This window comes from Heterocephalus glaber, unplaced genomic scaffold (genome assembly GCF_053883595.1).
Source record: "Heterocephalus glaber isolate CG9 unplaced genomic scaffold, H.glaber_assembly_v1.0 deba00001504, whole genome shotgun sequence".
In the NCBI taxonomy this organism is placed as follows: Eukaryota; Metazoa; Chordata; class Mammalia; order Rodentia; family Bathyergidae; genus Heterocephalus; species Heterocephalus glaber.
Genome location: NW_028258324.1, coordinates 74,197,998 through 74,220,451, shown reverse-complemented (window position 1 = coordinate 74,220,451; position 22,454 = coordinate 74,197,998). Strand labels below are relative to the sequence as shown.

Sequence of the window (22,454 nt, the reverse complement as noted above, 5' to 3'; positions counted from 1 at the left end):
CGAACCTCAAAGTTTGCTCAACCATAACGAAACACAGAGCCTCTGAAACCCAATTTCGGGACCAACATTGCCACAGCGAAGGATTTCCAGCACCTCCCCCCTTGGTGCACAGATTCCTAGTAATCTCAACTTCGAGACCAGTAACCCCAACAGTACACCTCCAGAGTAAAGGCAGGAGATGCATGCAAAAACTGGTTTCTTTTTAAGCGCTGTGCAAATAATCCAACATCTTCCCATCCCTTTTAGAACTGCAGTGACTATTTACATATAAATATACATACATATTGATCACATTAGAGAAACACTATTCTTAGGAGGATGCAATGAAAAAATTGACTCAGACAATTCAAACATCCACAAGCCTTAATGGAGAAGACGTGCAGGCGGGTTTGCAAGGACTGGAGAAAATGTGTCTGGCAGAGGCGAAGGGCTCCCTTTCGGAACCTGCACAGGGGCTTCCCCTGCCAGCTATGTGGCATGACAGCTTCCAGCCACCCAGGAAAAACTACGGAGGAGTCTATCAAATTGTAAAGGATGCAAATTCTGTTGTAGGAATCTCAAGATGACCACCAGCCAGCCACAGCGGCGCACACCTGTAATCCAACATCTGGAGAGCTGAGGCAGGAGGCTCACAAGTTCAGGTCCAGGCTGGCCAACTTGGAGAAACCTTGTCTCAAAAGCGAAAATACAAAAAAAAAAAAAAATGCTGGGGATTAGCTTAGTTCAGAGGGCCTGGGTTCAACCCCGAGCACTGCAAAAGAAAGAAGACAGATTGTTTTAAAAAGAGAGAGATCCACCATCCCCAGTGCTGGCTTGCCCCTGCTGAAGGGAAATGTGAAACTGAAGCACTCACCTCGCTGTCCCTGCCTCAGGAAAGTGGGCGAGGTTGGACGAGCAACGTGGTCACTGTGAAACCAGTACCCAAGGCCACGCTACCGTTGACAAGGTACGGCGCGTTTTTGTGCCTGGTTTCAGGTGTGGGGAAAGACTTCGTCTTGCTGTTTCGTGGAACAGCAACGTGGCAGAGTAGACTTAGGCTAAGGCCCTCCCGCTCAGTTTCAGTTTCGTCATGGCCTCCCAAGCACCTGGCCGAGCCCAACATGAGCTTTTGGTATTCCTCCCCACACACTGTTGCAGGAGGTCTTCATCTCTGTCCCGGTTGGCTGGGCCGCACCTGGTCGCCTCGCCTGTGAGATGCCTGTCAGAGACCGAGGCTCCATCACAGCATTCCTAGGATTTTCTGAAGATGCCCAGGTGCCAGAGAACCCGCGCCTTGTGTTGTTGTTTTCTACACTGGGGATGGGACCCAGGGCCTGACGCACCGGCAGCAGCACCCTACCAGCCGGGCCCCAGCATCTTGTTTCTGCTCCATGCTCGCCAAGGGCCACTCTGCCCCGGCAGGGGTGGCAACAAAGCCTGCTCCTCACGCTCCATGTGCCAGCTGGCTGAGGGCAGCAGAGTTGCACTGAGGAAGTAAACAGCCCAGAAACCAGCAGACGAGATTTCGCTTTACAGGAGTCCAACCCAGCCTTAGGCCTCTGACCCTATCCCAAGGATGCAGCAAAGCCAAGCGTGGCTGCTCTGCCCTTGCAGGCCACCCTCCGGTTCTCTGTGCTCTCTGCACTGAGCTCCAGGCAGAGGGGTGCAGGAGCAGGCCCATCCCTGTCCCTGGGCCGAGTTCTGGGACGTCCGGGGGAGCAGTGTGCTGACTGTGGGCCAAAGGACCTGCCGGTACTGCTGACATGGAAGTGGCCCCAAGGACGGCTGAGTCACACACAGGTGCAGGTGTGCACGTGTCTCCCCTCCTCCTAGTGCCCCTGCAGGAGCACTCCGTGAAGTAGCTCAGTCAGGAGTCAGTTAACCGCCCCAGCTACGCCTCTCTCAAATATGGCCTGAATGCCCATAGACAAGTGCAGGGCCTTGCACACTGAAAGGCACACTGCATGTATTATGGATCTGGTTGGGCACTGGGTTCTCCTAAGTGGGCCATGCCGGGTTGTACAGGATGTGCACTGCACAAAGGTGCCACTGAAGAGGCTGGCATTTGCACTGCGGCCATCAAAGATCTGAAAGTTAGAGCTACAATGACAAAACTCTTAGAAGACCACAGATGTAAATCTTCCTCACCTGGGATTAAGGAACGGTCTCTCAGCTCTGCCACCAAAAATACAAGCAACAAAAGAACTCTGGACTTGGTAAAAAAATTTAAACTTTTGTGCTTCGACACCATCAGAAAGTGAAAAGGCAGGCCACAGGATGGAAGAAATTGTGTGCAAATTGTAACTCTGATAAGAGGCTTGAATCTAGAGTGTGTAAAAAATATCTAGGCCTCAGGAGTAAAAAGACAAGCAGATTTTTATTTATTTATTTTTTGGTACTGGGGATCGAACTCAGGTCCTTGCACTTTCGAGGCAGGCAGCGGAAGCACTGAGCTAAATCCCCGGCCCAAGACAAGCCAATTTTACAGTGGGAGAAGCGTCCGAATAGACCTCGCTCTACAGGAGAGGTGTAGACGGCATCACAGCACAAGCATTAGTCACTCGGGAAAGGAAAGCAGCACCGGCAAGCTCCCGCCATCACCCCCAAGGCGGGTCAGTGCTGCCCAGAAGTGGAAACAGTGGGCCCAGCATGGCTGGTGCGACCAGAACCAGCGCCCTTGCTTTGGAGACAGCGGTAGCGCAGCGCCCCATCACCCACTCCCACTCCAGGGCGACGCTCAAAAGAAACAGAACCGTGAAACAGAAACCGAGCGTTCTAGCAGCATCATTTGCGGGAAGCATAGACACACACCCCGGACTGTCCCAGAAAGGGAATAGTACACAGAGAGGAAAATGATTGGCAGCTGCTGCAGCGTGCCAGAGGAGAGCAGCCGGATGCAAAAGACAACAGCTGTGTGGCCTGTTGCTGGGAGGTGTGCGGAGCAGGCGACCAGAGATGCTGCAGGCCAGTTTTCTGCCCACAGCCAGGTGTTTGGGTTCCAGAGATGGGGAGTGACAGCCCCCGAGCAAGGGGCTTCCCTGGGCAGGATGAGATGTTCATAGTGCCAATGACTGCACCACTGTGAATGCATTAAACACCACTGAATTACACACTTTAAAACAGTTAATTGTATCACACCTGAATTTTGTATCAATGAATCTAGTGTCTCTTTAAAGGTACAATGAAACTGATAACAAAAGGTCCAAGGGGCAAAGTTGTTCTGCATTTTGAAGACTGTCTTTTGTTGGTTTGCTTATAATTAGATCTATTCAATAAGACATTCACCCAAGGGTGTATCATACAAGCAGGACCGCTGTGTATGATTGGGCAGGTTGTAGACTCAACAATGACGTGTGTGCCGGGTGTGGTGACACACGCCTGTGCTTCCAGCCCTCAGGAGGAGGCTGAGGCAGGAGGATCGCTACCAACTCAAGGCCAGCCTGGGCTACACAGTGAGACCCTGTCTCAAAAACCCAAAAGAAAAAAAGAAAAAAAATGGTGTCCTCAGTACGTGGCACTGCAGCGCGGTGAGAGCTCCATTTTGGACCGGGTGCTCCGTAGCCTGGGGAGTAGACCGGCCGTGCCCTCAGTCCCTCCGTGGGTCAAACCGCGGCTGTTCTTCATTTCTACTCCTACCTCACCTCGTCAACATCCCGAGTCACCTGAACCCCCTTCCTGATTCCTCTGAATGCTTGGGTCACCAAGAAGGCCAGAGCCGGGCAGATGGGCGGTGGCAGGCAGGAGACCCTGGCCTCCTCTCCGCTGGGCTTGCGGCCTTTCTGATTTCTTCCTGACCTTGTCCTGACCATCTGGGCTCCTTGTGTTCCCTCCAGGCCCTTCGACCCTGCCCTGTGATCCCTGCTCACAGGGGATGGTTTGGCGTTTCTTGCTTCATTCTCCCCAACAGCCTGACATAGCTAGTAGAGTTTAGTGCACAGTTTTGACTATAAAATGAGATGGTATATGTGAAAAAACTTTGAATCTTTATAAAAAACACGTGATTTGGTGACTAGAAGTCACCAGTGAGTGCTTTAAGCTGTGTGTGCTTAGAGGAATTATTTCTCTGGGCCTCCATTTATTCACTTGTGAAACAGATAATACTGGTTGAAAGGAATATATATGCAGACGTTACTGATTTAATGACTGAGTTACATTCCTGCAACTAGGTCATTAAATGAATTGGTCACTAAATGAGGAATCCTATGTACACTATTCAGAACAAATAAACGCTCATAGGAAACTTCAGCTTGCTGGCTTGGCTTTTATTTGCCTAACTCCTCCATGCAGCACTGTCCTACACAGATAAGTAACTTCAGAGCGATGTTTAACTCACCTTTGCTATTATTACAGTGTTTGCTGTTAGTACCACTCCACAGTACATTCCAGATTTCACACTGAACAAATTTTGGGGGGTTCACTCCAGTGCGTCGGCCACCAGCTTGTGAGCCTAGCTCATCCTGGAGAGAGCCAGATCGAATGTTTTTAAATAAATAATAGTTGCACAGAACACTTTAGCAGCAAAGAACCCAAATCTGGCATGGGTCTTCCAGATTCAAGCCTGGACTGTCATTGTCCTTTGAGCCGCAGTTTTGCCATCAGTTAAACGGGGTTCTTGTGAAGGCTAAATCAGGTGTTGCTTGTAAAGAATTAGAACAGAACTTGGTATGTAAGAAGTACTGCAAAAGTATTTGCTCTTACTATTTTGATTAAAATACATATACAAATTATTGCAGATTTTATGGTCAGAATTCCTTATTCCTCTGGGCTGCTCCAGGTTTTTTTGTTTTTCTTTTTGTTTTTTTTTGGTACTGGGGATCGAACTCGGGTCCTTGTGCTTGCCCAGCAGGCCATGAAACCACTGAGCTAAATCCCCTGCCCTACCAGGTTTTTTAAAATAGTGCTCCAATAGAAGCTGATGATCAGGTACAAAACCATTGACCTCTCATGCCAAGTAGAGCTCTCTGCAGGAGAAGAATTCTAAGTCAAAGCCCAGTATTTACATCAGGCTAAGCGCAAATTAAGCACAAAGGAAAACAACTAACAAGAACAATCTGAGGTAGGTATCCCTTTGTGCACATTCAGATTTCAGACACTTGCAAATGATCTGTGGATTCAAAGGAAAAGGACATTGTTTGGCCCCTTGTCCGCAGTGTGGGAGTAAGTTTGCTAGGAACGTGAGGGCTGGCAACTGCTGATGACAGCGACCCAGAACCACACGGCGCCTCCTGATTGCTCCGCTTCCCAGGGGCCTGTCCTGGGGTGGCTGAGTGGACATCGCTGAGATGCTGTGCTGTTCCTGACCTGGAGTTCCCTGGGAAGGGACAAACTGACACACTCAACAGCAAGATTCTTTTAAAAATCCTTGCTGGTATCATACTGGCTGGTCAAAGGGAGAACGATTTTTGCCTATAGAAACTGAGTCAGAACCCTGTCATAGCCCTGCCTGGGTGAGGACCCCAGCGTTACTGGAGTGTGGTCAGGAACCCTGAACTGTGAATCCTAAAGTAGGTGGTATTCTCCTGCAACTATCGGATAGTTTGGTTAGATCAGAAGTTGAAGGCTTGGGGAACTTAGTAGACATACACCCTCTCGGGGTTACTTCTGCAGAAGGTCTTAGTGATTCACATAGAAATTACTAAACCATCTAAAAGTTCTGTGAATCACTAAAACACATGATGAATGCTAATGTCAGTAAGGAAAACATACATAGAAACAACATTGATCTGACCTGCTCTCACGTGTCTGTAGCACACATATGAGAATCTGGACTTCAGATTAAAACATGGAGGGGGATTCATCACCGACCTAGTTACAGAGCTTTTACTGGCTGTGAAGAGGTTACTTGCCACTCAGAAAAGGGGCTCCCTCCGCACATCTTGCTTCTTACAGAAGAGGCTCTTTTTCACCAAATGCAGAAAGGGAGATATTGGCACCTGAGCAAGTAAAATTCCAAATCTTTTAATAAAAGATATAGTAGAATTAAAAGACAAGCTATCAATGGGAGAAAATACTAGACATATACATATATATGTACAGATTTCAGGAGTATAGTAATATCCACAGTATGGACAGAATGCCTACAAATACATAGAAAAAGAATTAAACCACCTCAAAATTGGCAAACAATATGAGTACAAATTCCCAGAAGAAACAAAAATATCTAATAAATACTTTAAAATGTACTGGCCTTTAGTAATAGTCAGTGATGTACAAGTCGGATCTAGAATATGCCATTTTTTCCCATTGCAAGATTTTAAAAAAAACCTAAACATATTAGCAAAACACTAAGAAAGTAATTTTATATTATATTTCCATCTCCATCAAAATCAAGAAAATTTGAGGGGCTGGGGATAGAGCTGTAGAATCCTTGCCTAGCATGTGTGAGGCCCTGGGTTCCATCCCAAACACCAGGAAGAGAGAAAAAAATTCAATGTTAAACTGTAGAACACAATTCCATTTAGGGTTATTAACCCTGAGCAAAGATGAGCTCAGAATACACCTGGCAGCAGGTTGTTAGTAGGCACCACGTGGCCTGTGCCCAGCTGAACTGATTCAGCCCGGGAGCTGGAGCTGATAAGAGAGGCGGGCTGAGCCTCGCTGAGATGTGGGGGTGGGAGGTAGAAGGCTGGCCCTCAGGAGGAAGGCCGGTTCTTTGACCAGGTTCTCTGTGGGGAAGTCAGGCCTAGAGAGCAAAGCCCAGAGCTTGAGCACATAGTGAGCAAAGGAAGGGGCCGAGGTCTTCCACCCGGCTCTGGGTGTGGTAGGTGAGGTCCAAGCTTGTGGCTCCAGGTATTCCAGCTGTTTCTGCTGAGGGTTTGGATACAGAGCCTCCCTCCCTTAATTCTTAGTCTGGTCAACCAAAGCTCACAATCCCGCACAGCTTTCTTGGATGGGACACTACTATAGAATATAAAACTTTCTTTAGTAAGGCTTGTGCTCCTTGTGAGGTATCCTGAAACTTCTCTTTCCTCAAAGTCTGGTCAATGAACAAGTTATTTAAATACCAAACAGTTTCTCTGGTGTGAGAAACAAAGTGTAAATAAGGACTAAAAGGTATGATCATGTGAAATAGGAAGAAAAGGGGCGGAGGGGGAGGGGAAAGGAATTAATGAGAAAACGGAAACAAAGTCTTTCTAAATAGGGGTGGAAGGGGGAAAAATAACCAAGAGAGTATGTAAAGGTGCAAACTTCCAATGATGAATGTCATATTGTACACCTAAAATGTACCAATAAAAGGATAAAATAAAAAGCCTAAACCAGGCAGGTGGCACAAACTTGAAATCTCAGCTTGTAAGGAGGCTGAGCCAGGAGGATTCCAAGTTCTAGGCTGACCTGGACTGCTGATGCAAATTCTGTCTCAAAAAAGGCTGGGGATGGGGCTCTGTGCATGGCCCTGGGTTCAATCCCCAGTACAAGTGCAGGGAGGGGCAGGACCTAAAAATGGTCAAGTTTGTGCCCCAAAATAAGTCAATCCTAATTTGATCTGGGTCTCATCAATGTACTCTGAAACTTGCCAGCTTCATGCCATGGTGTCTGGGCCGCAGAGCTCACACGAGTCTAAGGACTCTGCCTAGCTGCCTCTCAGATGCCCGAGGCTCTCTAGGCCAAAGAGGGGGCCCCATCCCTAATGCTCCCCTAGCCACCTCCACACAGGGCATGAGGGTTTGTCCTCCAAAGTGACACGAGTAGTGGGAAGAAGTTGAGGAGACTTTGACCCTCCCCAAATTTTGGACATAAAACTTGCCAAAGTTATAAAAAAATTATACTATCCCGTATTTTGTTGGAAGCTGTGTGTCTTCCTAAGACATATCCCTTTACAACATCTTGTTCAAAATAGCCAAAAGTCAACCCTTGTTTCCTTTCTCTCTGAAGAAAAAGGCAAACGTTAGGGAGAAGTCTGTCTGGATTTGGCGGCTTCTACAGAGAAAAGAAGCAAAGAAATGCCCCATGACCAAGCTCTGCTGGATACAGGGCGGGGTGGGGGTTATTAGGAAATCTCCAGCCTGGGGTCCTGGAGGGGCAGGCAAGAGGTGGATCAAGAGGAACGCCACCAGCCCTGCCCTGCAAACCCCCGTCCAACCCTGAATGGAGGGGCAAAATCTGGCAAAAAGAGACCACTTCTCAGGCTAAGAAAATGAAGGGAAATTTAAGCTAGAGAGCACCACTGAGTTACTTCCCTCTGATCCCCATTCCTTTGGGGGTGCTGCTGCCTAGTGAGAGGCCTAGGAGAGGAGCGGGTGAGACACAGAAGCTGATCCACGAGTGTCCTAAAACCCACTGGCTGCCCGGACATCTCTGCCCCCCAGGGTTTTGCCACCCTATTGATAAGAGTCAAGAAAAGCAACTTCAAAGTAACTGGACATTACCCGAGAGAGGAAGAAAGTGCAGATCTGAGAACCTGCTGGGCCGGCTTCCCACTGGAAGGGGCTCAGGGAGCAGGCACAGCTGCTATCGCTCACCCGTGGGGACAGAGAAGACCCAGATCAGGGCCTCCTGTGCTGGTTCCCCAATTAAACCGCACTCGGCCAGTCATCAGGCCCAGTGTTTCTGAAAAGCTCACTGCTTAAAACCAGGGGCTTGGATACCTTTCTCTGGGCACACTGGGGCCTTGCAGGGCGGGCAGCCACCTCTGGAGACGGGGTGGTCGGGGTATGCAATAGAGGCTGTGAGGGAAACCGGGTTGGGAAGGGTCCTACCTGTGTGGATAAGCTAGGGAAAGAGGGGCACCTGCTAAACGATGCAGGGTTGGTCTCTGATTGCTCAGTCACGGCTACAGCTGCCTTCGAGGTGAATCAGGTCAATTGGCGTCCAAGTAAATCTCAGGAAAAAACCCACAGAGCTGCAAAGTGTAAATATTTCTCATCTCAGTGCAGTGCATTAAAAACTTTCTGTGCATTCTGCTCGGAGAAGTGAGCTAATGTTTCTGGAATTATTTTATGCCAAGCATCACCAAAAAAAATCTTATTTACTCCCACAAAGCATGCAGGAAGGGTTTTGCTCCTCAGATCTGAGAACGTGGTTCTCAAACCTGAGCTTGGATCAGATTGAGTGGGTGTGGGGTTAGACCTAAAAATTTCCATTCCTAGCAAGTTCTCTTGAGAAAGCTGATGGCGATCAGAGGTATTTCTAGATGTTTCTCACTGGCAGAAAAATGTGCATAGAAAAGGGTAGTAGTTTAAGTAGCGACGTAGGTAGGGCCGCAAGCACAGAGCTTTTTTAGCAATTTCTCAGGCCAACAAATACCATTTCACTGCATTGAATCCACTGACTTCACAATGGGTAAATGGCTCCAGGGTTATCAAAGACCTGGCTCTCTGAGGCAAATCATTGTGTTGTCACCTCATTATGAATGCAGCAGATGAAAGTTGTGGTTGTCAAAAGTTATTTGTTAACCTCTAATGGTTCATTTTTTTTGTACCGAGGATCAAACTCGGGACCTCGTGCTTGTGAGGCAGGTGGTGGAACCACGGAGCTAAATCCCTGGCCCTTGGTTAATCTTGATTGTCAACTTAATTGGCTTGAGAATTAAGGACATTAGTAAAGCAGACTCTGGGTGGTACACAATGTATGACCTTGGGGACTATATCTGGCCCCTGGCCCTTTCCTCTCTGGTTCTTTCTGTCTCTGCTTCCTGGCCACCATGAGGTGAGCAGCTTTCCTCCGCCAGTCCCTTCCACCATGATGCTTCTGCCTTAAATACAGCAAGCCATGGACTGAACCCTCTAAAACCATGAGCCAAAATAATTTTTTCTCCTTGAAACTGTGTATGTCAGGTATTTTGTCCCAATGACAGAAAACTGACTAATAAAACCCCCAGCTGGAATTGCTGAGGTTTGAGATAAATGTTTACCTCGGGAGAAGGAGCAAAATGGTTACCTGGGGAGGAGGAGCAGGTACCTAAAATACTGTAGCTAGTGTTTAATGTTTTCTTTGTCTAATTGGTGTCTTTATGATTTGATTGCAGTACCTATGTCAATACCACATAGCTGAATACATCTTAGATAAAGGATATTTGCATAATTAATCTTATTTCCTCAACCAGATTACCTATTTTCTTGCCGCTTACACCTGCGTAGTAAAGTACATTATGTTGTGGTAGGGAAATTGCTTTCCTTTTCTGTAGGTAGAGCTTTCATTTAATGACCACATTGTGCAATTTGTAATACATGAGTAATATCCTATGGCTTTGGCTTGCAGGATGCTACTATATTCTCCAAAAGATCAGAGTTGGATTTTTGTGATTCTAAGTATAGCTTGTTTGTTTCTTCCCTTTCTCTAAAGTGACTTTGAGAATGTTCGAAGTTCTGGCAGTTGTAAGAAACATAATTAAAACTGAAGTTTTAATGGATAATGTAAATTTTTCAACTTTTGTAGTTCTCTGGGTGATATGAGTTTGATTTTTTTAATTGGGTTAAAAATGTTTCTATATCGATGTTAAGTTTTCAACAAGGCATATAATTTTTCCATAAAGATAACAGGTGCCAATTTTGAAATCAAAGTTTTGAAAATTGTACTTTGGAGCTGGGCATATTGGTACACACCTGTAATCCCAGCACTCAGGAGGCTGAGGCAGGAGGATTCCCATGAGTTTGAGACCAACCTGGACTACATAGTTCAAGGCCAGCCTGGACTACACTGTGAGACCCTGTCTCAAAAAAAAACAAAAACAAAAACAAAAAAAACCAAAAAGCTATGTGTGCTACCACATTGTTCTTCCTTTTGTAATCATCCAAATTCCAGGGACTCTCTGTATCCGTTATTTCTATGCCTGTCAGCCTGGAAAAATAGCCATGACTGTTACCCATCTTTCTCATTCTTTAATTGATCATCTAGCAAAATTACTATAATTGCAAAAGCCAAGACCTCAGTTAAAAGGGCAAAGTGTACATGTTCACAAAGGAAGATATACATGCATGAGTATCTGTGTACTTCCCTTGCATTTAAAATCTGCTCTTTTAAATATGTAAAGAAGTGCTGCAAAATTCTCCTACACAGGAGTTGCTGGAGTGCCAGTTTTGCCCAAGCGCCCCTGGGTAAGTGCCTGACTATGAGGAATCAGAATTATAAAGGAGAAAATATAGGATGTAATAGTGATTTGATAATACGGATATAGCACATCCTTAAAGGAGGTGGATCAGTAGTCCTTTTGGTGGTGATGGCCTTAGTTTTGAGACCATGTAGGGCAGTGATGATGAACATTTTAGAGCTTTTGATGATAACAAACAGCCACTGGGGTATGCGTGCCATAGGTTCCCACCATGGGTATAGGGTGTGGGTGTGGGAGAGCAAATGTGTGATCATGGACTATTCTACTCTACCATCCCCTGCATCCTGGGATTCTCTCTCTGTGGGAGAAGAGAGATAACAGATAAGATGAAAGAAGTAAAAATCCTTGGGTCATGAATTCAAGGGTTTTTTGTTTTTGAGACAGGATCTTAGTGTGTGGTCCAGCTTCTTACCTGTCTGCTGGAGAAATAATCAGCATCCTGTCGGCAGCTCACACCCACACCGATCTGGAAACACCATTTCCTGTTAAACCACGCCAAGCTTTCTGGAGAAATGGGTGATGCCAGGGCCAGAGTGGGAAATACATAAAAGGAGCCTGGAACATCTTGTCACATTAGAAAGCAGGGAAGCTACCAGAGACCCCAGGCTTGGTTCTTGCTGAGGCTCCCACTGGCCAGAGACAGATGATAGCAACAGTTACTCAGAGGCATGAGTCAGCAGGAAGCCCATTATGAACGTTACTAAAAGAAACAAGTAACCTTTGGAGCATGACAGAAAACTCTCCTTAGGGAATAGTAAATTGAACCAAACAATTTTCCTACTTTTGATTTTATAGTTGAAAACATTAGGTAACCAACTACTAGAGGATCTTGTGGTTGAGAGACAGGCAGCGGAACCACTGAGCTAAATCCCCAGCCCAGATTGTTATTTTAGAGAGGTCAGACTGTGATCAGCTCAAGGTCCAGAGATACCACCTAGGCGGTTGCCAAAGGTCCATTTCTTGACCTGAGTAGTGATTGTGGGAGTATTTGTTTTATAATCACTTATTTAGCTATATTTTATGTTCTCATAAAAGGGGAAAGCATGAAAAACACACTTGAGATCTTGTAACACATAATCAACAAAGGATTTATATTCTTTGTAAGAAAAAAATCTACAGAACAATAAGAAAAAGACAACTCCCCATGATGGGAAAATAAGAGGAAGACTTGAAAACACTTCACAGAATGAGGGAATTCAAATACCCCATACACAAGTGCAAAGGGAAATGTAAAATAAAAGCACAATTAAATACCACTAACATGCCCTGCAGAATTAACTGCAAGCATCTGCGGTAGCTCTGAACGTGCTTGTGGAAATGTAAATTGGTACAATTCTTTTGGAAGATGCTTTGGAATTATCTGATAAACTTGAAGATACATATCCAAAGGTGGGCTGCTAAGCAACTGGCCTTCCAGAAGGCAAGCTCTGATTTTCAGTGCTTGCTTATTTCCATGGTGCAAATATGTCCACTCAGCCTGACTTCAAGCTACCAACCTGACATTACCGAGTGCAGGGTTGAGAAAAGATTCACAATAGTGTGCTGTGAGGGAGTGTTTCCGCCGTACAGACTGAGATAATACAACACTAGTTGGGTAACTACCACTTTCATCAATGGCAGATTGGACCAAAATAAAATCCACAAACATCAGAGCTAAAATATATTATAAACATAATGGGCCTAATAGATATTTACAGGATATTTCATCCAGCAGCTGCAGAACACATTCTTCCTATTACCACATGGAACACTCTTCAGGATGGACCATGTATTAATAAAACAAGTCTCAACAAATTTCTAAAATTGAAAATTACAGCTTATATTTTCTATCACCACAGTAGAATAAAACTAGAAATCAACAAGAGAAACTTTAAAAATTGTACAAATACATGGAAACTAAGTATCATTCTCTTGAATGACCTATGAATCAATGAGGAAATAAGAATTTAAAAGTTTCTTCAAACAAATGACTATGAAAACACAACACACCAAAACCCACAAGATATAGTAAAAGCAGACTAAGATGTTTATAGCAATAAATAACCTACATCAAAAAATTAGATTTCAAATAACCCTAATGATGGAACTCTAAACCCAAAATTACTGGAAGGAAAGAAATAAAGATAAAGAGCAGAAATAAATGAAATACAGACTTAAAAATACAAAAGATTAATGAAACAGTTGGTTTTATGAAAAGATGAAATTGACACACTTTTAGCTAGACTAATCAAAGACTCAAATGCATAAAATAATTGGAGAGGAAAAAAGAAATCTTTCCAACAAAGGAAAGACGGGAACCAATGGCTTCACTGCTGCTGAATAATAATAGTGAGATTTAGGATCTGTTTTTAGGGTAGGGGAGGGGGGGATATATAAGAGGGAATGAGTCTAAGGTTTTCCATCTGAGTAACTAGAAACACAGGGTTAGCATTTGCTGAGTTAGAGAAACTATGGGAGAGATCAAGAGTTGTATTTTTGGCATACAAATTTAAAATGTTCATTCCATATTGTTTTAACTTAGAGCCCAAGGCAAGGACCTGTGTATAAGTAGTTTATGTGGAAGGGCCAGGGGCCAGGAGTTGAGGGAATAGTGAGACCAGGGAAGAGCAAAAGCTGATAAGTCTATCAAAGTGGCTCCTGTATGCAAGGATTGCTCAGTTTTTGGAGATGCCTGATAAAATGTACAAAATGCCCCAGCTTGTGGGGTAGGAGGGCCAGGAGTGTGTGAGAACCTGTCCAGGCAGGCTAACAGCCTGCGCATTCTACGTGCTCAAGGCCTGACGAAAGCCACATTAGATCCCTGGGGCAGAAAGGTGAATGCCTTCTGCCAAGTGAGTCAAGGCCAGCAAGGAACTGGTTGTCTTAGCCACTTGGAGCAGCCCCATGGCCAAGAGGATACGACTTTAGGAAGTCATCATTGTATATGTGTTTAATCCTTTGGCAGGGGAAAACGATTACGTAGGAGAAATCTTCCTTGTCATTCTGTAAATCAAACCACTTAGGCAGCCATCCACACTTACCCACTGGTAAGCTAGATGTTGACATCGAAGCTTCTGACACAGCCCCCTTTGCCCTTAGCCTCCTAGGTTATCTATCCCATGCTGGGGAGTGGTGGTAAACCCTTGAGACCAATGGACCTCTGAAACAAGAGTTTATTGAACCATTACAGAAACCAGACATAAAGAAAGGGATACATTTGGCGATGGCCTTCTCATCAGCAGGTCCCAGGGTGATGCAGGGCATCACGTGGTAAGGCACAGGTGTGTGTATATCTTCTGGTCTCCCCCTCCTGAAGCCATCAGGTCTCAGTCATGGGGACTTCATCCTCTCCACCTCAGCTAATCCCAGTCACCTCCCAAGGCCTCCACCTCTCAACACCACAGTCAGGTCAAGTCTTCATCCCCTTATCACTTCACAACGCTGATTAAATTTCAACACATGAGTCTTGGGGGCAGGGACGCACTCAGATCATATCCATACCATGGCAACTACCAGCTCACATACATGAACACCAATGTTATTTGCCGATATCTTATTCTTCACTGAACATTGGATTGAATGATATCCCTGGGCAGATTAGCTTCTTCTTCAATTTTACACTATAAATAAACTGGAGAAAATATTGGAACTATTCAGGAGAAAAGCTAAGTGGCCATGTCTTGGAGAACACCAAACTTGTTCCTGCGTTATTTAAATGTTAATTTCAAGGGGATGTAAGAACGTTTCTTGCCACTGTGACTGAACAAAGTCTTGCTTTTCCCCCCTTTCACTCCTTCCAGCCTCCCCTTTAGTGTCAGAAGGATCTCTTACCAAGAAAAAAGGAATAATTACTTTTAGTATTTTAAGCTGTAGGAATCCACAATGTTACCTCACTGGCATAAAGGTTATTTTAAGCTAAAAACATCTCAGGCACAGAAGATCAGAGAGAGGTGGAGTCTATCTAAAGTTTTGCTGACTTACGTAGACCCTCCCCCAAAATACTGCCATCATAAAGCCCTTCTTTGGGAGCTTTATAGCCAGAAAAGAGGCTACTTATTTCCAGAATGAGTAACTGCTGAAACCCGCTCCTGCAGAAAGTGTCACCCTTCCCATGTGTTCTGATAGAAACCCTCCTTCCTCTCCCCATCTTAAGGGGCATTAACTCCTGTCCTTGCCTGTTCAGGGAGCCATTTCACCTGAAGGATTCTGAGCGTATGAATAAACTTTGTCTTTTCTTAGTCTGTCATTAGTTTATAATCTCCAAGCACTGGACCCAATATGAAAGGAAAAAGGTTTCCCTCTCATCAGGGAAAAGAAACTTATTTTCTCACCCATCACTAGGTTCATAGCTGAAGCACCTATAATGAAAGACAGATTAATGAGAAGAAAGCCTTAGTCATTTAATATAAGTTTCACCTGACACAGGGACCTTCAGAAATAAAGGTCCAAAGAAACGGAAACTTGTGTACTTTTTTGCTTAAGTGTGATGAGTAGATGTTTGTTCTGAAGTGTGATTGGACAAAGGGAATATGATCTTCTAATGGTTTGTCTGTTAGATTCTTTGTGTCCCTGTGGCTGCAGAGTTAAGGACACTGCCTTCCTCTCAGTATAGGGAGGGAATTCTATGAGGATTTTTGACTTATCTCAGGGGAAGGCCAACCAGGTTTTGTGTCCTGCTTCAGGAAAGAGTAAAGGGTGAGACTAATCTTCCTTCTGTAGTTTTCTCAAATTCCAAGGTACCACATTTTGGGGTAGCATGTCCTGAACCCCCAAAGTGCAGGAGTGTAACGCACAGAATGGAATGGAAGAAGTGAGAACTCCAGTGGGATTTGGTGAGATGCCCAGATACTTGGGATGGCAGAAAGTCCCGATGGCTGCTAGGCTGGAGGGGACAGGTCCTGAAGACACAGGGCTGAAGCTGCACTGCAGTGAAGATGGTCCTGGAGCAGATCAGCCCCTGCCGGGTAGGCAGCCACGGGCAGAAGGAGACCTGAGGGACGTGTCCCTCCATTCTTCTCCCAAGGCCCTCCACTGGCCAAGTCCCACCCAGAGCCAGCTGACCCAGGAACGTGGAAACCATAGACTATAAGGAAACATGGGGAGCTAACAGCTCTGACTGCAAATTGGCCAAGGCCCAACACGGTGAAGAAGTTGTCATGTTATGATTGATAAATATCAGCAACAGAGAACCCTTGTTCTTGCAGATGTTTATAGAACATAAACCTACAGGGCAAGCTTCATGAAGCATGGTGTGCATAACTGCACGGGGCTCTGCATCTCCTGTCACTGTCTTGAAATTCTTAATTTGGAGCAAGAGACTGAATTGTCATTGTGCACTGGGCCTCACAAACTATGCAGTCAGTCCTTTAGACAACTTGGAGCTATAGAGTGCAAGTAATATGGTTTTGCTGTCTCCTTTCCAGAGGAGACCAAGGACGTGGTATCCACAGAGACACTGGGATGAGCCTAGAGCCTAATTCTAGGGCTGGGGAATAATGTCAGTGGATCCAGAGGCAAGGGCTGAGGGTGGAAAAGAAAAGAGGAGGAAGGAGATTAGAAGAGAAAGGACTCTTGGGTCAGCAATCTTACAGGCACGAGTAAATATTCTGCCCCATCTTCCAGATTCTCAAGTATGTGAGCTCTGCCAATAGGAAGCCAACTCTTGCTGGTAAATGACAATGTCCACCCTTTTTAGGCATTGCCATTTGTTGTAGTCAGAAGGATTCAGCGAGGGAATACATTAAATACAGGACACATAACTTATAAGGTTATTTTATCATAATTACCCAAAGATTTAAATGCAAAGGTGTGCAAGAGATTAACCGCACACTAGAAGCTCAAAGGATTCAGCTGAAGGCCTAGATCCTAGTAGTTTCCCACACAAGTCCAGCTGAAGGCCTAGAACCCACGGCAATATGTCATGCTTCTCCATATTGAGGATCTGCACCTGGAAGGCCCAAAGGCCAGCGGTGGAAGCCAGAAAATCTACACTGGTGAAATGAAGGATTTCTGCCACCAAGCTGAGGAATCTACGTTGGAGCCAGGAAGTGATGTTCATGGTGAAGATCCGAGCTCTCCTGACAAAAATGGCAGCCATTCCCAGTGACAGCGAGGTCCCAAGCTCCTCCTCTGATGAGAACATCCTAGTTCGCATCAGGAAAACCATCCACAGCAAGCTTCTCCTAGCGAATCAACAGGTCAAGATCTCCCCCTCCAGTTCTCTTTTTATGGCTGTTGTAACAGTCTTCAGGTGGATCCTCCACACCCAGACCACGCTGATTCAGTTCAGCTGGGCATTACAAGTTGACCATTAATCAAATCCACCACACCATGCATAATCGTAGAATTATGATAATCATTTCACAGAAGCAAGCAGAACAGTGAAAACCTTTACAAACACACCTAATGCAGGTTTTCTGTGAAAGTTTTTTGTAAGAACTTTAAAAGCTGTAATAAAGACTACAATTTTCTTATTCAGAACACTCAGTGTACTTGATTTTGCAATTTGCTACACTAAGTTTTCATTCCTGCTTTAGGTATTGCTCAATTACTCATAAAAACTCCTAAATTCTTGGGCCTACAGCTGACTTTAAGACCATCTGTTTTTATTCAGACCAAAGAAGATGAACTCTTGAATTTTTATCTTCACTTTACTAAGATTTTACAATGTTTATTCTGAAGGGAATCCTGTAGTCTGTCTTTCAATGTATGTCAATATTTTCATTTAATAAGTCTAGTTAGTGTTTGAAATTTTCTAGGTATTGTTCCAATTATTGACAAAAGGAAAGTTCTGAGATGCCCTAAATCTAAATACAAGTTGGCATATATATAGGGACAAAGGGAAAGAGAGCGGGGGAGATTCATCGACTGACAGCCTGTGGGCTTTGAACAGAAGACTATTTCACATCCTGAATGTATGTTGGAACCTTGATGTAAATCCCATCAAGCCCAACCATCAGGCAGGGCCACTCGCCCTGTGTATGCAGGAAAGTTCCACTGTTAACCCCAGCCAATCAAGAGGCAGCAAGTACATCTCCTTATGCTTTGTCCTGCAGCTTTCACCTCCTCCCGTGATCCCACCCCTCTTATCTATAGCCAGTGTAGGTTCAACATGAGCAACTTATGCCCTCCTCCCCCAGTGTTTCGTTCTTTAAAACTGTCCTTAGCTCTTGGCCTGCTGACATTTGTCCAACTTCTATAGCACTTAGTCCAGCTGACAGTCGCCTGCAGAAACTTGTCCTAGGACCCAGTCCTGTTTCTGTCTGGCATCGGTAATAGCTGGGTAAATCCTTTTATTTCAAACAATCCTCCATCTCAGGAGTTCTGGCTTAACACTGGGAGCATTAGTATATTTAATTTTAATGAGAACTCTACAAGGAAAGACTATTATTACTTTCTCGTACAGATCAGGAAACTAAGACATTAACATTTGAGACCCCAAATAAACATTGAATGAGCCTGTGTAACCAAGGGGAAACCTACATAAGCCTTTTAGTTTCATTTATTTTTAGTTGACTTTAAAAATCCCTTACTTTGACATTGACACAGCTGAGCAATATATTATTAGTCTCCCACTAGCTCTGCTGTAGATGTCATCATAACCCACATGTGAGAGGTTAACAGTTGCATGGAATATTTGTCAGGGACTTAAAGCCCAGTTTTGGCTACACTATAGCCAGAAATAGCTAAATTAATTTTTAATCAATTCTGCTATTCTTAAACTTTTCCCTTTTACTTGAAGTATTGATAAGGAGAAAAAATAAGTTTCTGAGTCTTTTACACATTGTTTACCTAAACTTTTTCATAGAAGCGCCTAAGGACATTCCACCTGAGTTCATCCAATCTCCCACAGCACACACCTTACGTATACACTATACCTCCCATTCTGAAGCATAACACACACTGCTTTCTGTGTGTTTAAAGAGTGAGCTAATGGATTTGAATATGCAGATTAAGTGAAGGTATCTGTCCTGATAAACATACAAGTAAACAATTAAAAAGTGTGTTAAACTGAGCATAGTGGTGCACATCTGTAATCCCAGGTACTTGGCAGAAGGATTAAAAGCTCAAGGCTGGCCTGGGCAACTTAGCAAGACTGTCTGAAAATGAATAAAAGGGATGGGGCCAGAAAAAGACAGGTGGAGGAGAGCCTGTGTATTACAGGCAGGGAGGAACATCTGACTCCTCTAAAGTGTAAGAAAGTGTCACTGGCTAGTGTGGATTCTTAGTCACATTTAAGATGGAAATCAGATGTGGGCTGATTCTTGAGCCTGGAGGTGGCTATCAAGCCACCTGCCCTCTTCTTCAGGGCCCTCTAGAGCAGACAGCTTCCAAAATGTTATTAATCAGCTGAAGACTCTTGCTCAATTTGTAAACAAATCACAAATTTGCACAGTGTACCTCCTTTGTTGTTAACAGTGCTGGGCTTTGAATGCCAATGGGTGATGGTGGCTCTTCTACCACCATTGTTGGCGTTAGCAGCCCTCCTTGTTGCTTGAAGCAGGCAGCTACCAGCATGCCTCAGGAATCGTTGGCCACTGGACACGGCAGCTCCTGGCATTTCACTTCCCTGTCATACTCTGGATAATTGTCTTTCATGTCACCACCTCCAGCTACTGGCTGCTTTTTTGGTGCCTTTGGTGTTACCAGTTCCTGGTGTTATCAGTTCAGCAGGCTCTACTCAAGATAGAAATCACAAATAGGCAAAAATATGCCATCTAGAGGGGTCTTTGTTAGTACTTTTGCTGTAGCATAAAAAGAAACAGTGCATGGACTGAAACCACTAAGTTTATGGGGAGGTTGCTTTATAAAGGACAAAGGCAGGCTCCTGCATGCACATTATCAGACTGATTGGTCATGGGTAAGGGCAAGGCCTACAGAGGGGTGGAATCACTCAAAGACTCCAGGGTACAGTCACCTAGGATAAGATTGCCTCAGAAGCCTGACACAGCCAAAGCAACTGGAGCAGCTGTGGGTTGGTTGCAAGATGTTTGGGGCAGCTGAGGAAAAATAAAAACTACCTCTTGAGGATCATTTAACTCTTCTGTCTCAAGGGTTAACAGAGAAGCTTTCTTGAGAGGTGACCCTTGCATTCTATGTCAAGGAAGGGAATATGTAGTTCACCAGGCACACAAGCAAAGGAAAGCTCTTGAGAACTACCATGTAGAAAAGCACGAGAATACATAAAATCTGGGCAACTCTAGCAGTAGTCCAATGTAGCCCATGTCCAGGCTACGTGTGGTGTTAAAAGATAGTTTTCAAAAAGATAAAATCATGGTTCTTATATAGATGTAAAAATAAAATATGTTAAAGATTCTATTTCTCTCATCAGGCAGATTTTGTAACCACTGGTTCAAAGGATAGATCTGAAGAATGAACAAATCTATAAATCATCAATATTGAAATGAAAATGAAGGCCAAAGTGTAGAATGTGAAATTTAAACGGATGTGGAATGGAACCTTCTTCCACAGTGGGGAACTGAAGTCAGTTAAACTTATACTGGATAAAATGTGCATGTCCATAGACATACACCACCTACAGAGATGTTCAAACAGCTTCCCTAAATCAGGAACAGATAATTGGGTGACTTCAATGCTTACTTTTCCACTGAAATACAAATTTTCCCCTACAATAGCAGTAAGGCAAAACTTGTTAAATATCCAAGGGCCTCATCAGACAGGATCTCAAATAACACACTGAGTTGGAATTGTTAGTTCTAGACTTTGAGTAAAGGAGGTTCATTAAGCTGAGTGTCAGGATCCTTGCATTGGAGAGGCAGGGCCTAGCAGCAGGTGAAGCTGGGCGAAAATTGCACAAAGACGGACTCTTAAATAAAAATGTAGGAAGCCGATGCAATAAATCAAAGTCTGAAGGTGAGAGCCATAGTCATGACAGAGAGGAAAAGTGGCTGGCAAAACAGAATGCAGCTGATCTAGTGAAGATGCACCTGAGAGCTTAAGTGGACATAAGAGTATTTCACAGTATCTAGATTCTAGTTCAACTCACTGGGTGGCTGCTGCCATATCCATCAACATCAGAGGTGCAACCTTGAGCAAAGACCAGCGAACTCGTGCCCCTTGAGTATCTGTGTGGACATATCGGGAAGAAAGCTGGAGGAGGGGGGCCCAGGCGCCTAAAAGTGCAATCAGAAGCCACTGGTCACCAGTGTGCTTCCTGAGCAAGCAAGGCTCGAGGAAACTCGCCGGCGAGGCAGCAGCCACCTTGCAGTGCCCTCTCGGGAGCCCACACGGGCCAAAGAAGGCTGGACCTTAGCTGGCCTCCGCAGGCCCCACTTCCGCTTCCAGCTCACGCCCCACCCCGACCACTTCCGCTTCCGGCGTTGGGCCTCGCCCATCCGTGAGCCGGAGAGGCCCTCGCGCGTTGGCGGCTGCGAGTTCCTGTGGCCTAACATGCGGCGGCCACGGCCTCCTGCGGGCCCCACGTCCGCCCAGGGGCGAGAAGGCAACGCGCTAGGCCTGAGGAAGCGTGGCCGCTGGCCTGCGCCTGGGCCTAGCGAGGAGAGCGGCCGTGGCCCCAGGCCCGTGGGGTTCGAAGAGCGCAGGCGGAAGAGGATAGTGGCGGCGCCGGCGTCCGCGGGGCCTGAGGTGGAAGGTGACGAGGCGGGGCAGCGGCGGGGCGGCAGCAGGTGGCCCCGGTGGACCCCGGGCGAGCCCAGCTTCCGGATGCAGGGCGGCGAGGGAGGTGGCTGGCCCCTTGCAGACCGGAAGTGCGGCTGGAGAGCTCCGGCCCAGACTGGTTTCACAAGCCGTAGCCTAGCTGTGCACCTGTGAGGCGTTGTCAGTGCACGCGGTTAGCCCAGAGGGGCAGGTGGGAAGTGGGAGGATTTACCTCGAAGAGGTTTGTGCATTGATGGTTCCCGTCGAAGAAATTCCTGCTAGCGGTCCATTTTAACTGGTGTGAAATGATGCTGCCAGGGATTTTTCCGCTGCTTTAGAATTTAATCAGGTCTGTGTGTAGTTCCTTAATAGACATTAGGTCTATCATTTAAAAAAAGGGTGTGCACTGTTTGATAAAACGCATGATGAATATACTGCTATAGAAGACGTTACCGTGAATCCTGCGCAAATTGCCCCTCCCTTCAAACACTAATCTCATCAATTTTGCTACTTTCTGAAGCAGTTCTGAAAGTCCTTTTTTTCTGAGTGTGTTTAGTTGTGCTGTCAGCTGCCTCGATGCCCTGAATGGATTCAAAACATCAACCTTTCATGATTATTTTGACTTTAGAAGTTGCATGGTAGCAGATCTGGTGAATAAATACAGTTTTTACGACCTTACCTTTCCACTGGATGGTAATTGACTGCTGCATTCACTATATATTTTTAATCCTGCCTGATAAAGACACTCATGAGGGGCCGGGATTTAGCTCAGTGGTTCCACCACCTGCCTCGAAAGCGCAAGGTCCTGAGGTTGATCCCCGGTAGCAAAAAA

The 22,454-nt window shown here is 45.4% G+C and overlaps 1 protein-coding gene across 3 annotated transcripts in view; it reads left to right on the top strand.

The window, feature by feature from the left end:
- Nucleotides 1-6,591: 6,591 nt before the first annotated feature.
- Nucleotides 6,592-22,454, top strand: part of Topaz1 (testis and ovary specific TOPAZ 1) — a 72,821-nt gene continuing 56,958 nt past the window's right edge. For 2 of the 3 annotated variants that reach the window (XM_021257356.2, XM_021257371.2), the window contains exon 1: nucleotides 6,592-7,032. Coding sequence is in view for 1 of the 3 variants with exons in the window: in XM_021257352.2 (XP_021113011.1) it covers nucleotides 21,416-21,617 (202 nt within the window). In the remaining 2 variants the exon portion in view is untranslated. Of the gene's footprint in view, nucleotides 7,033-19,620; nucleotides 21,618-22,454 lie in introns of those variants that run through there. The other variant, XM_021257352.2, reaches the window with a different exon arrangement.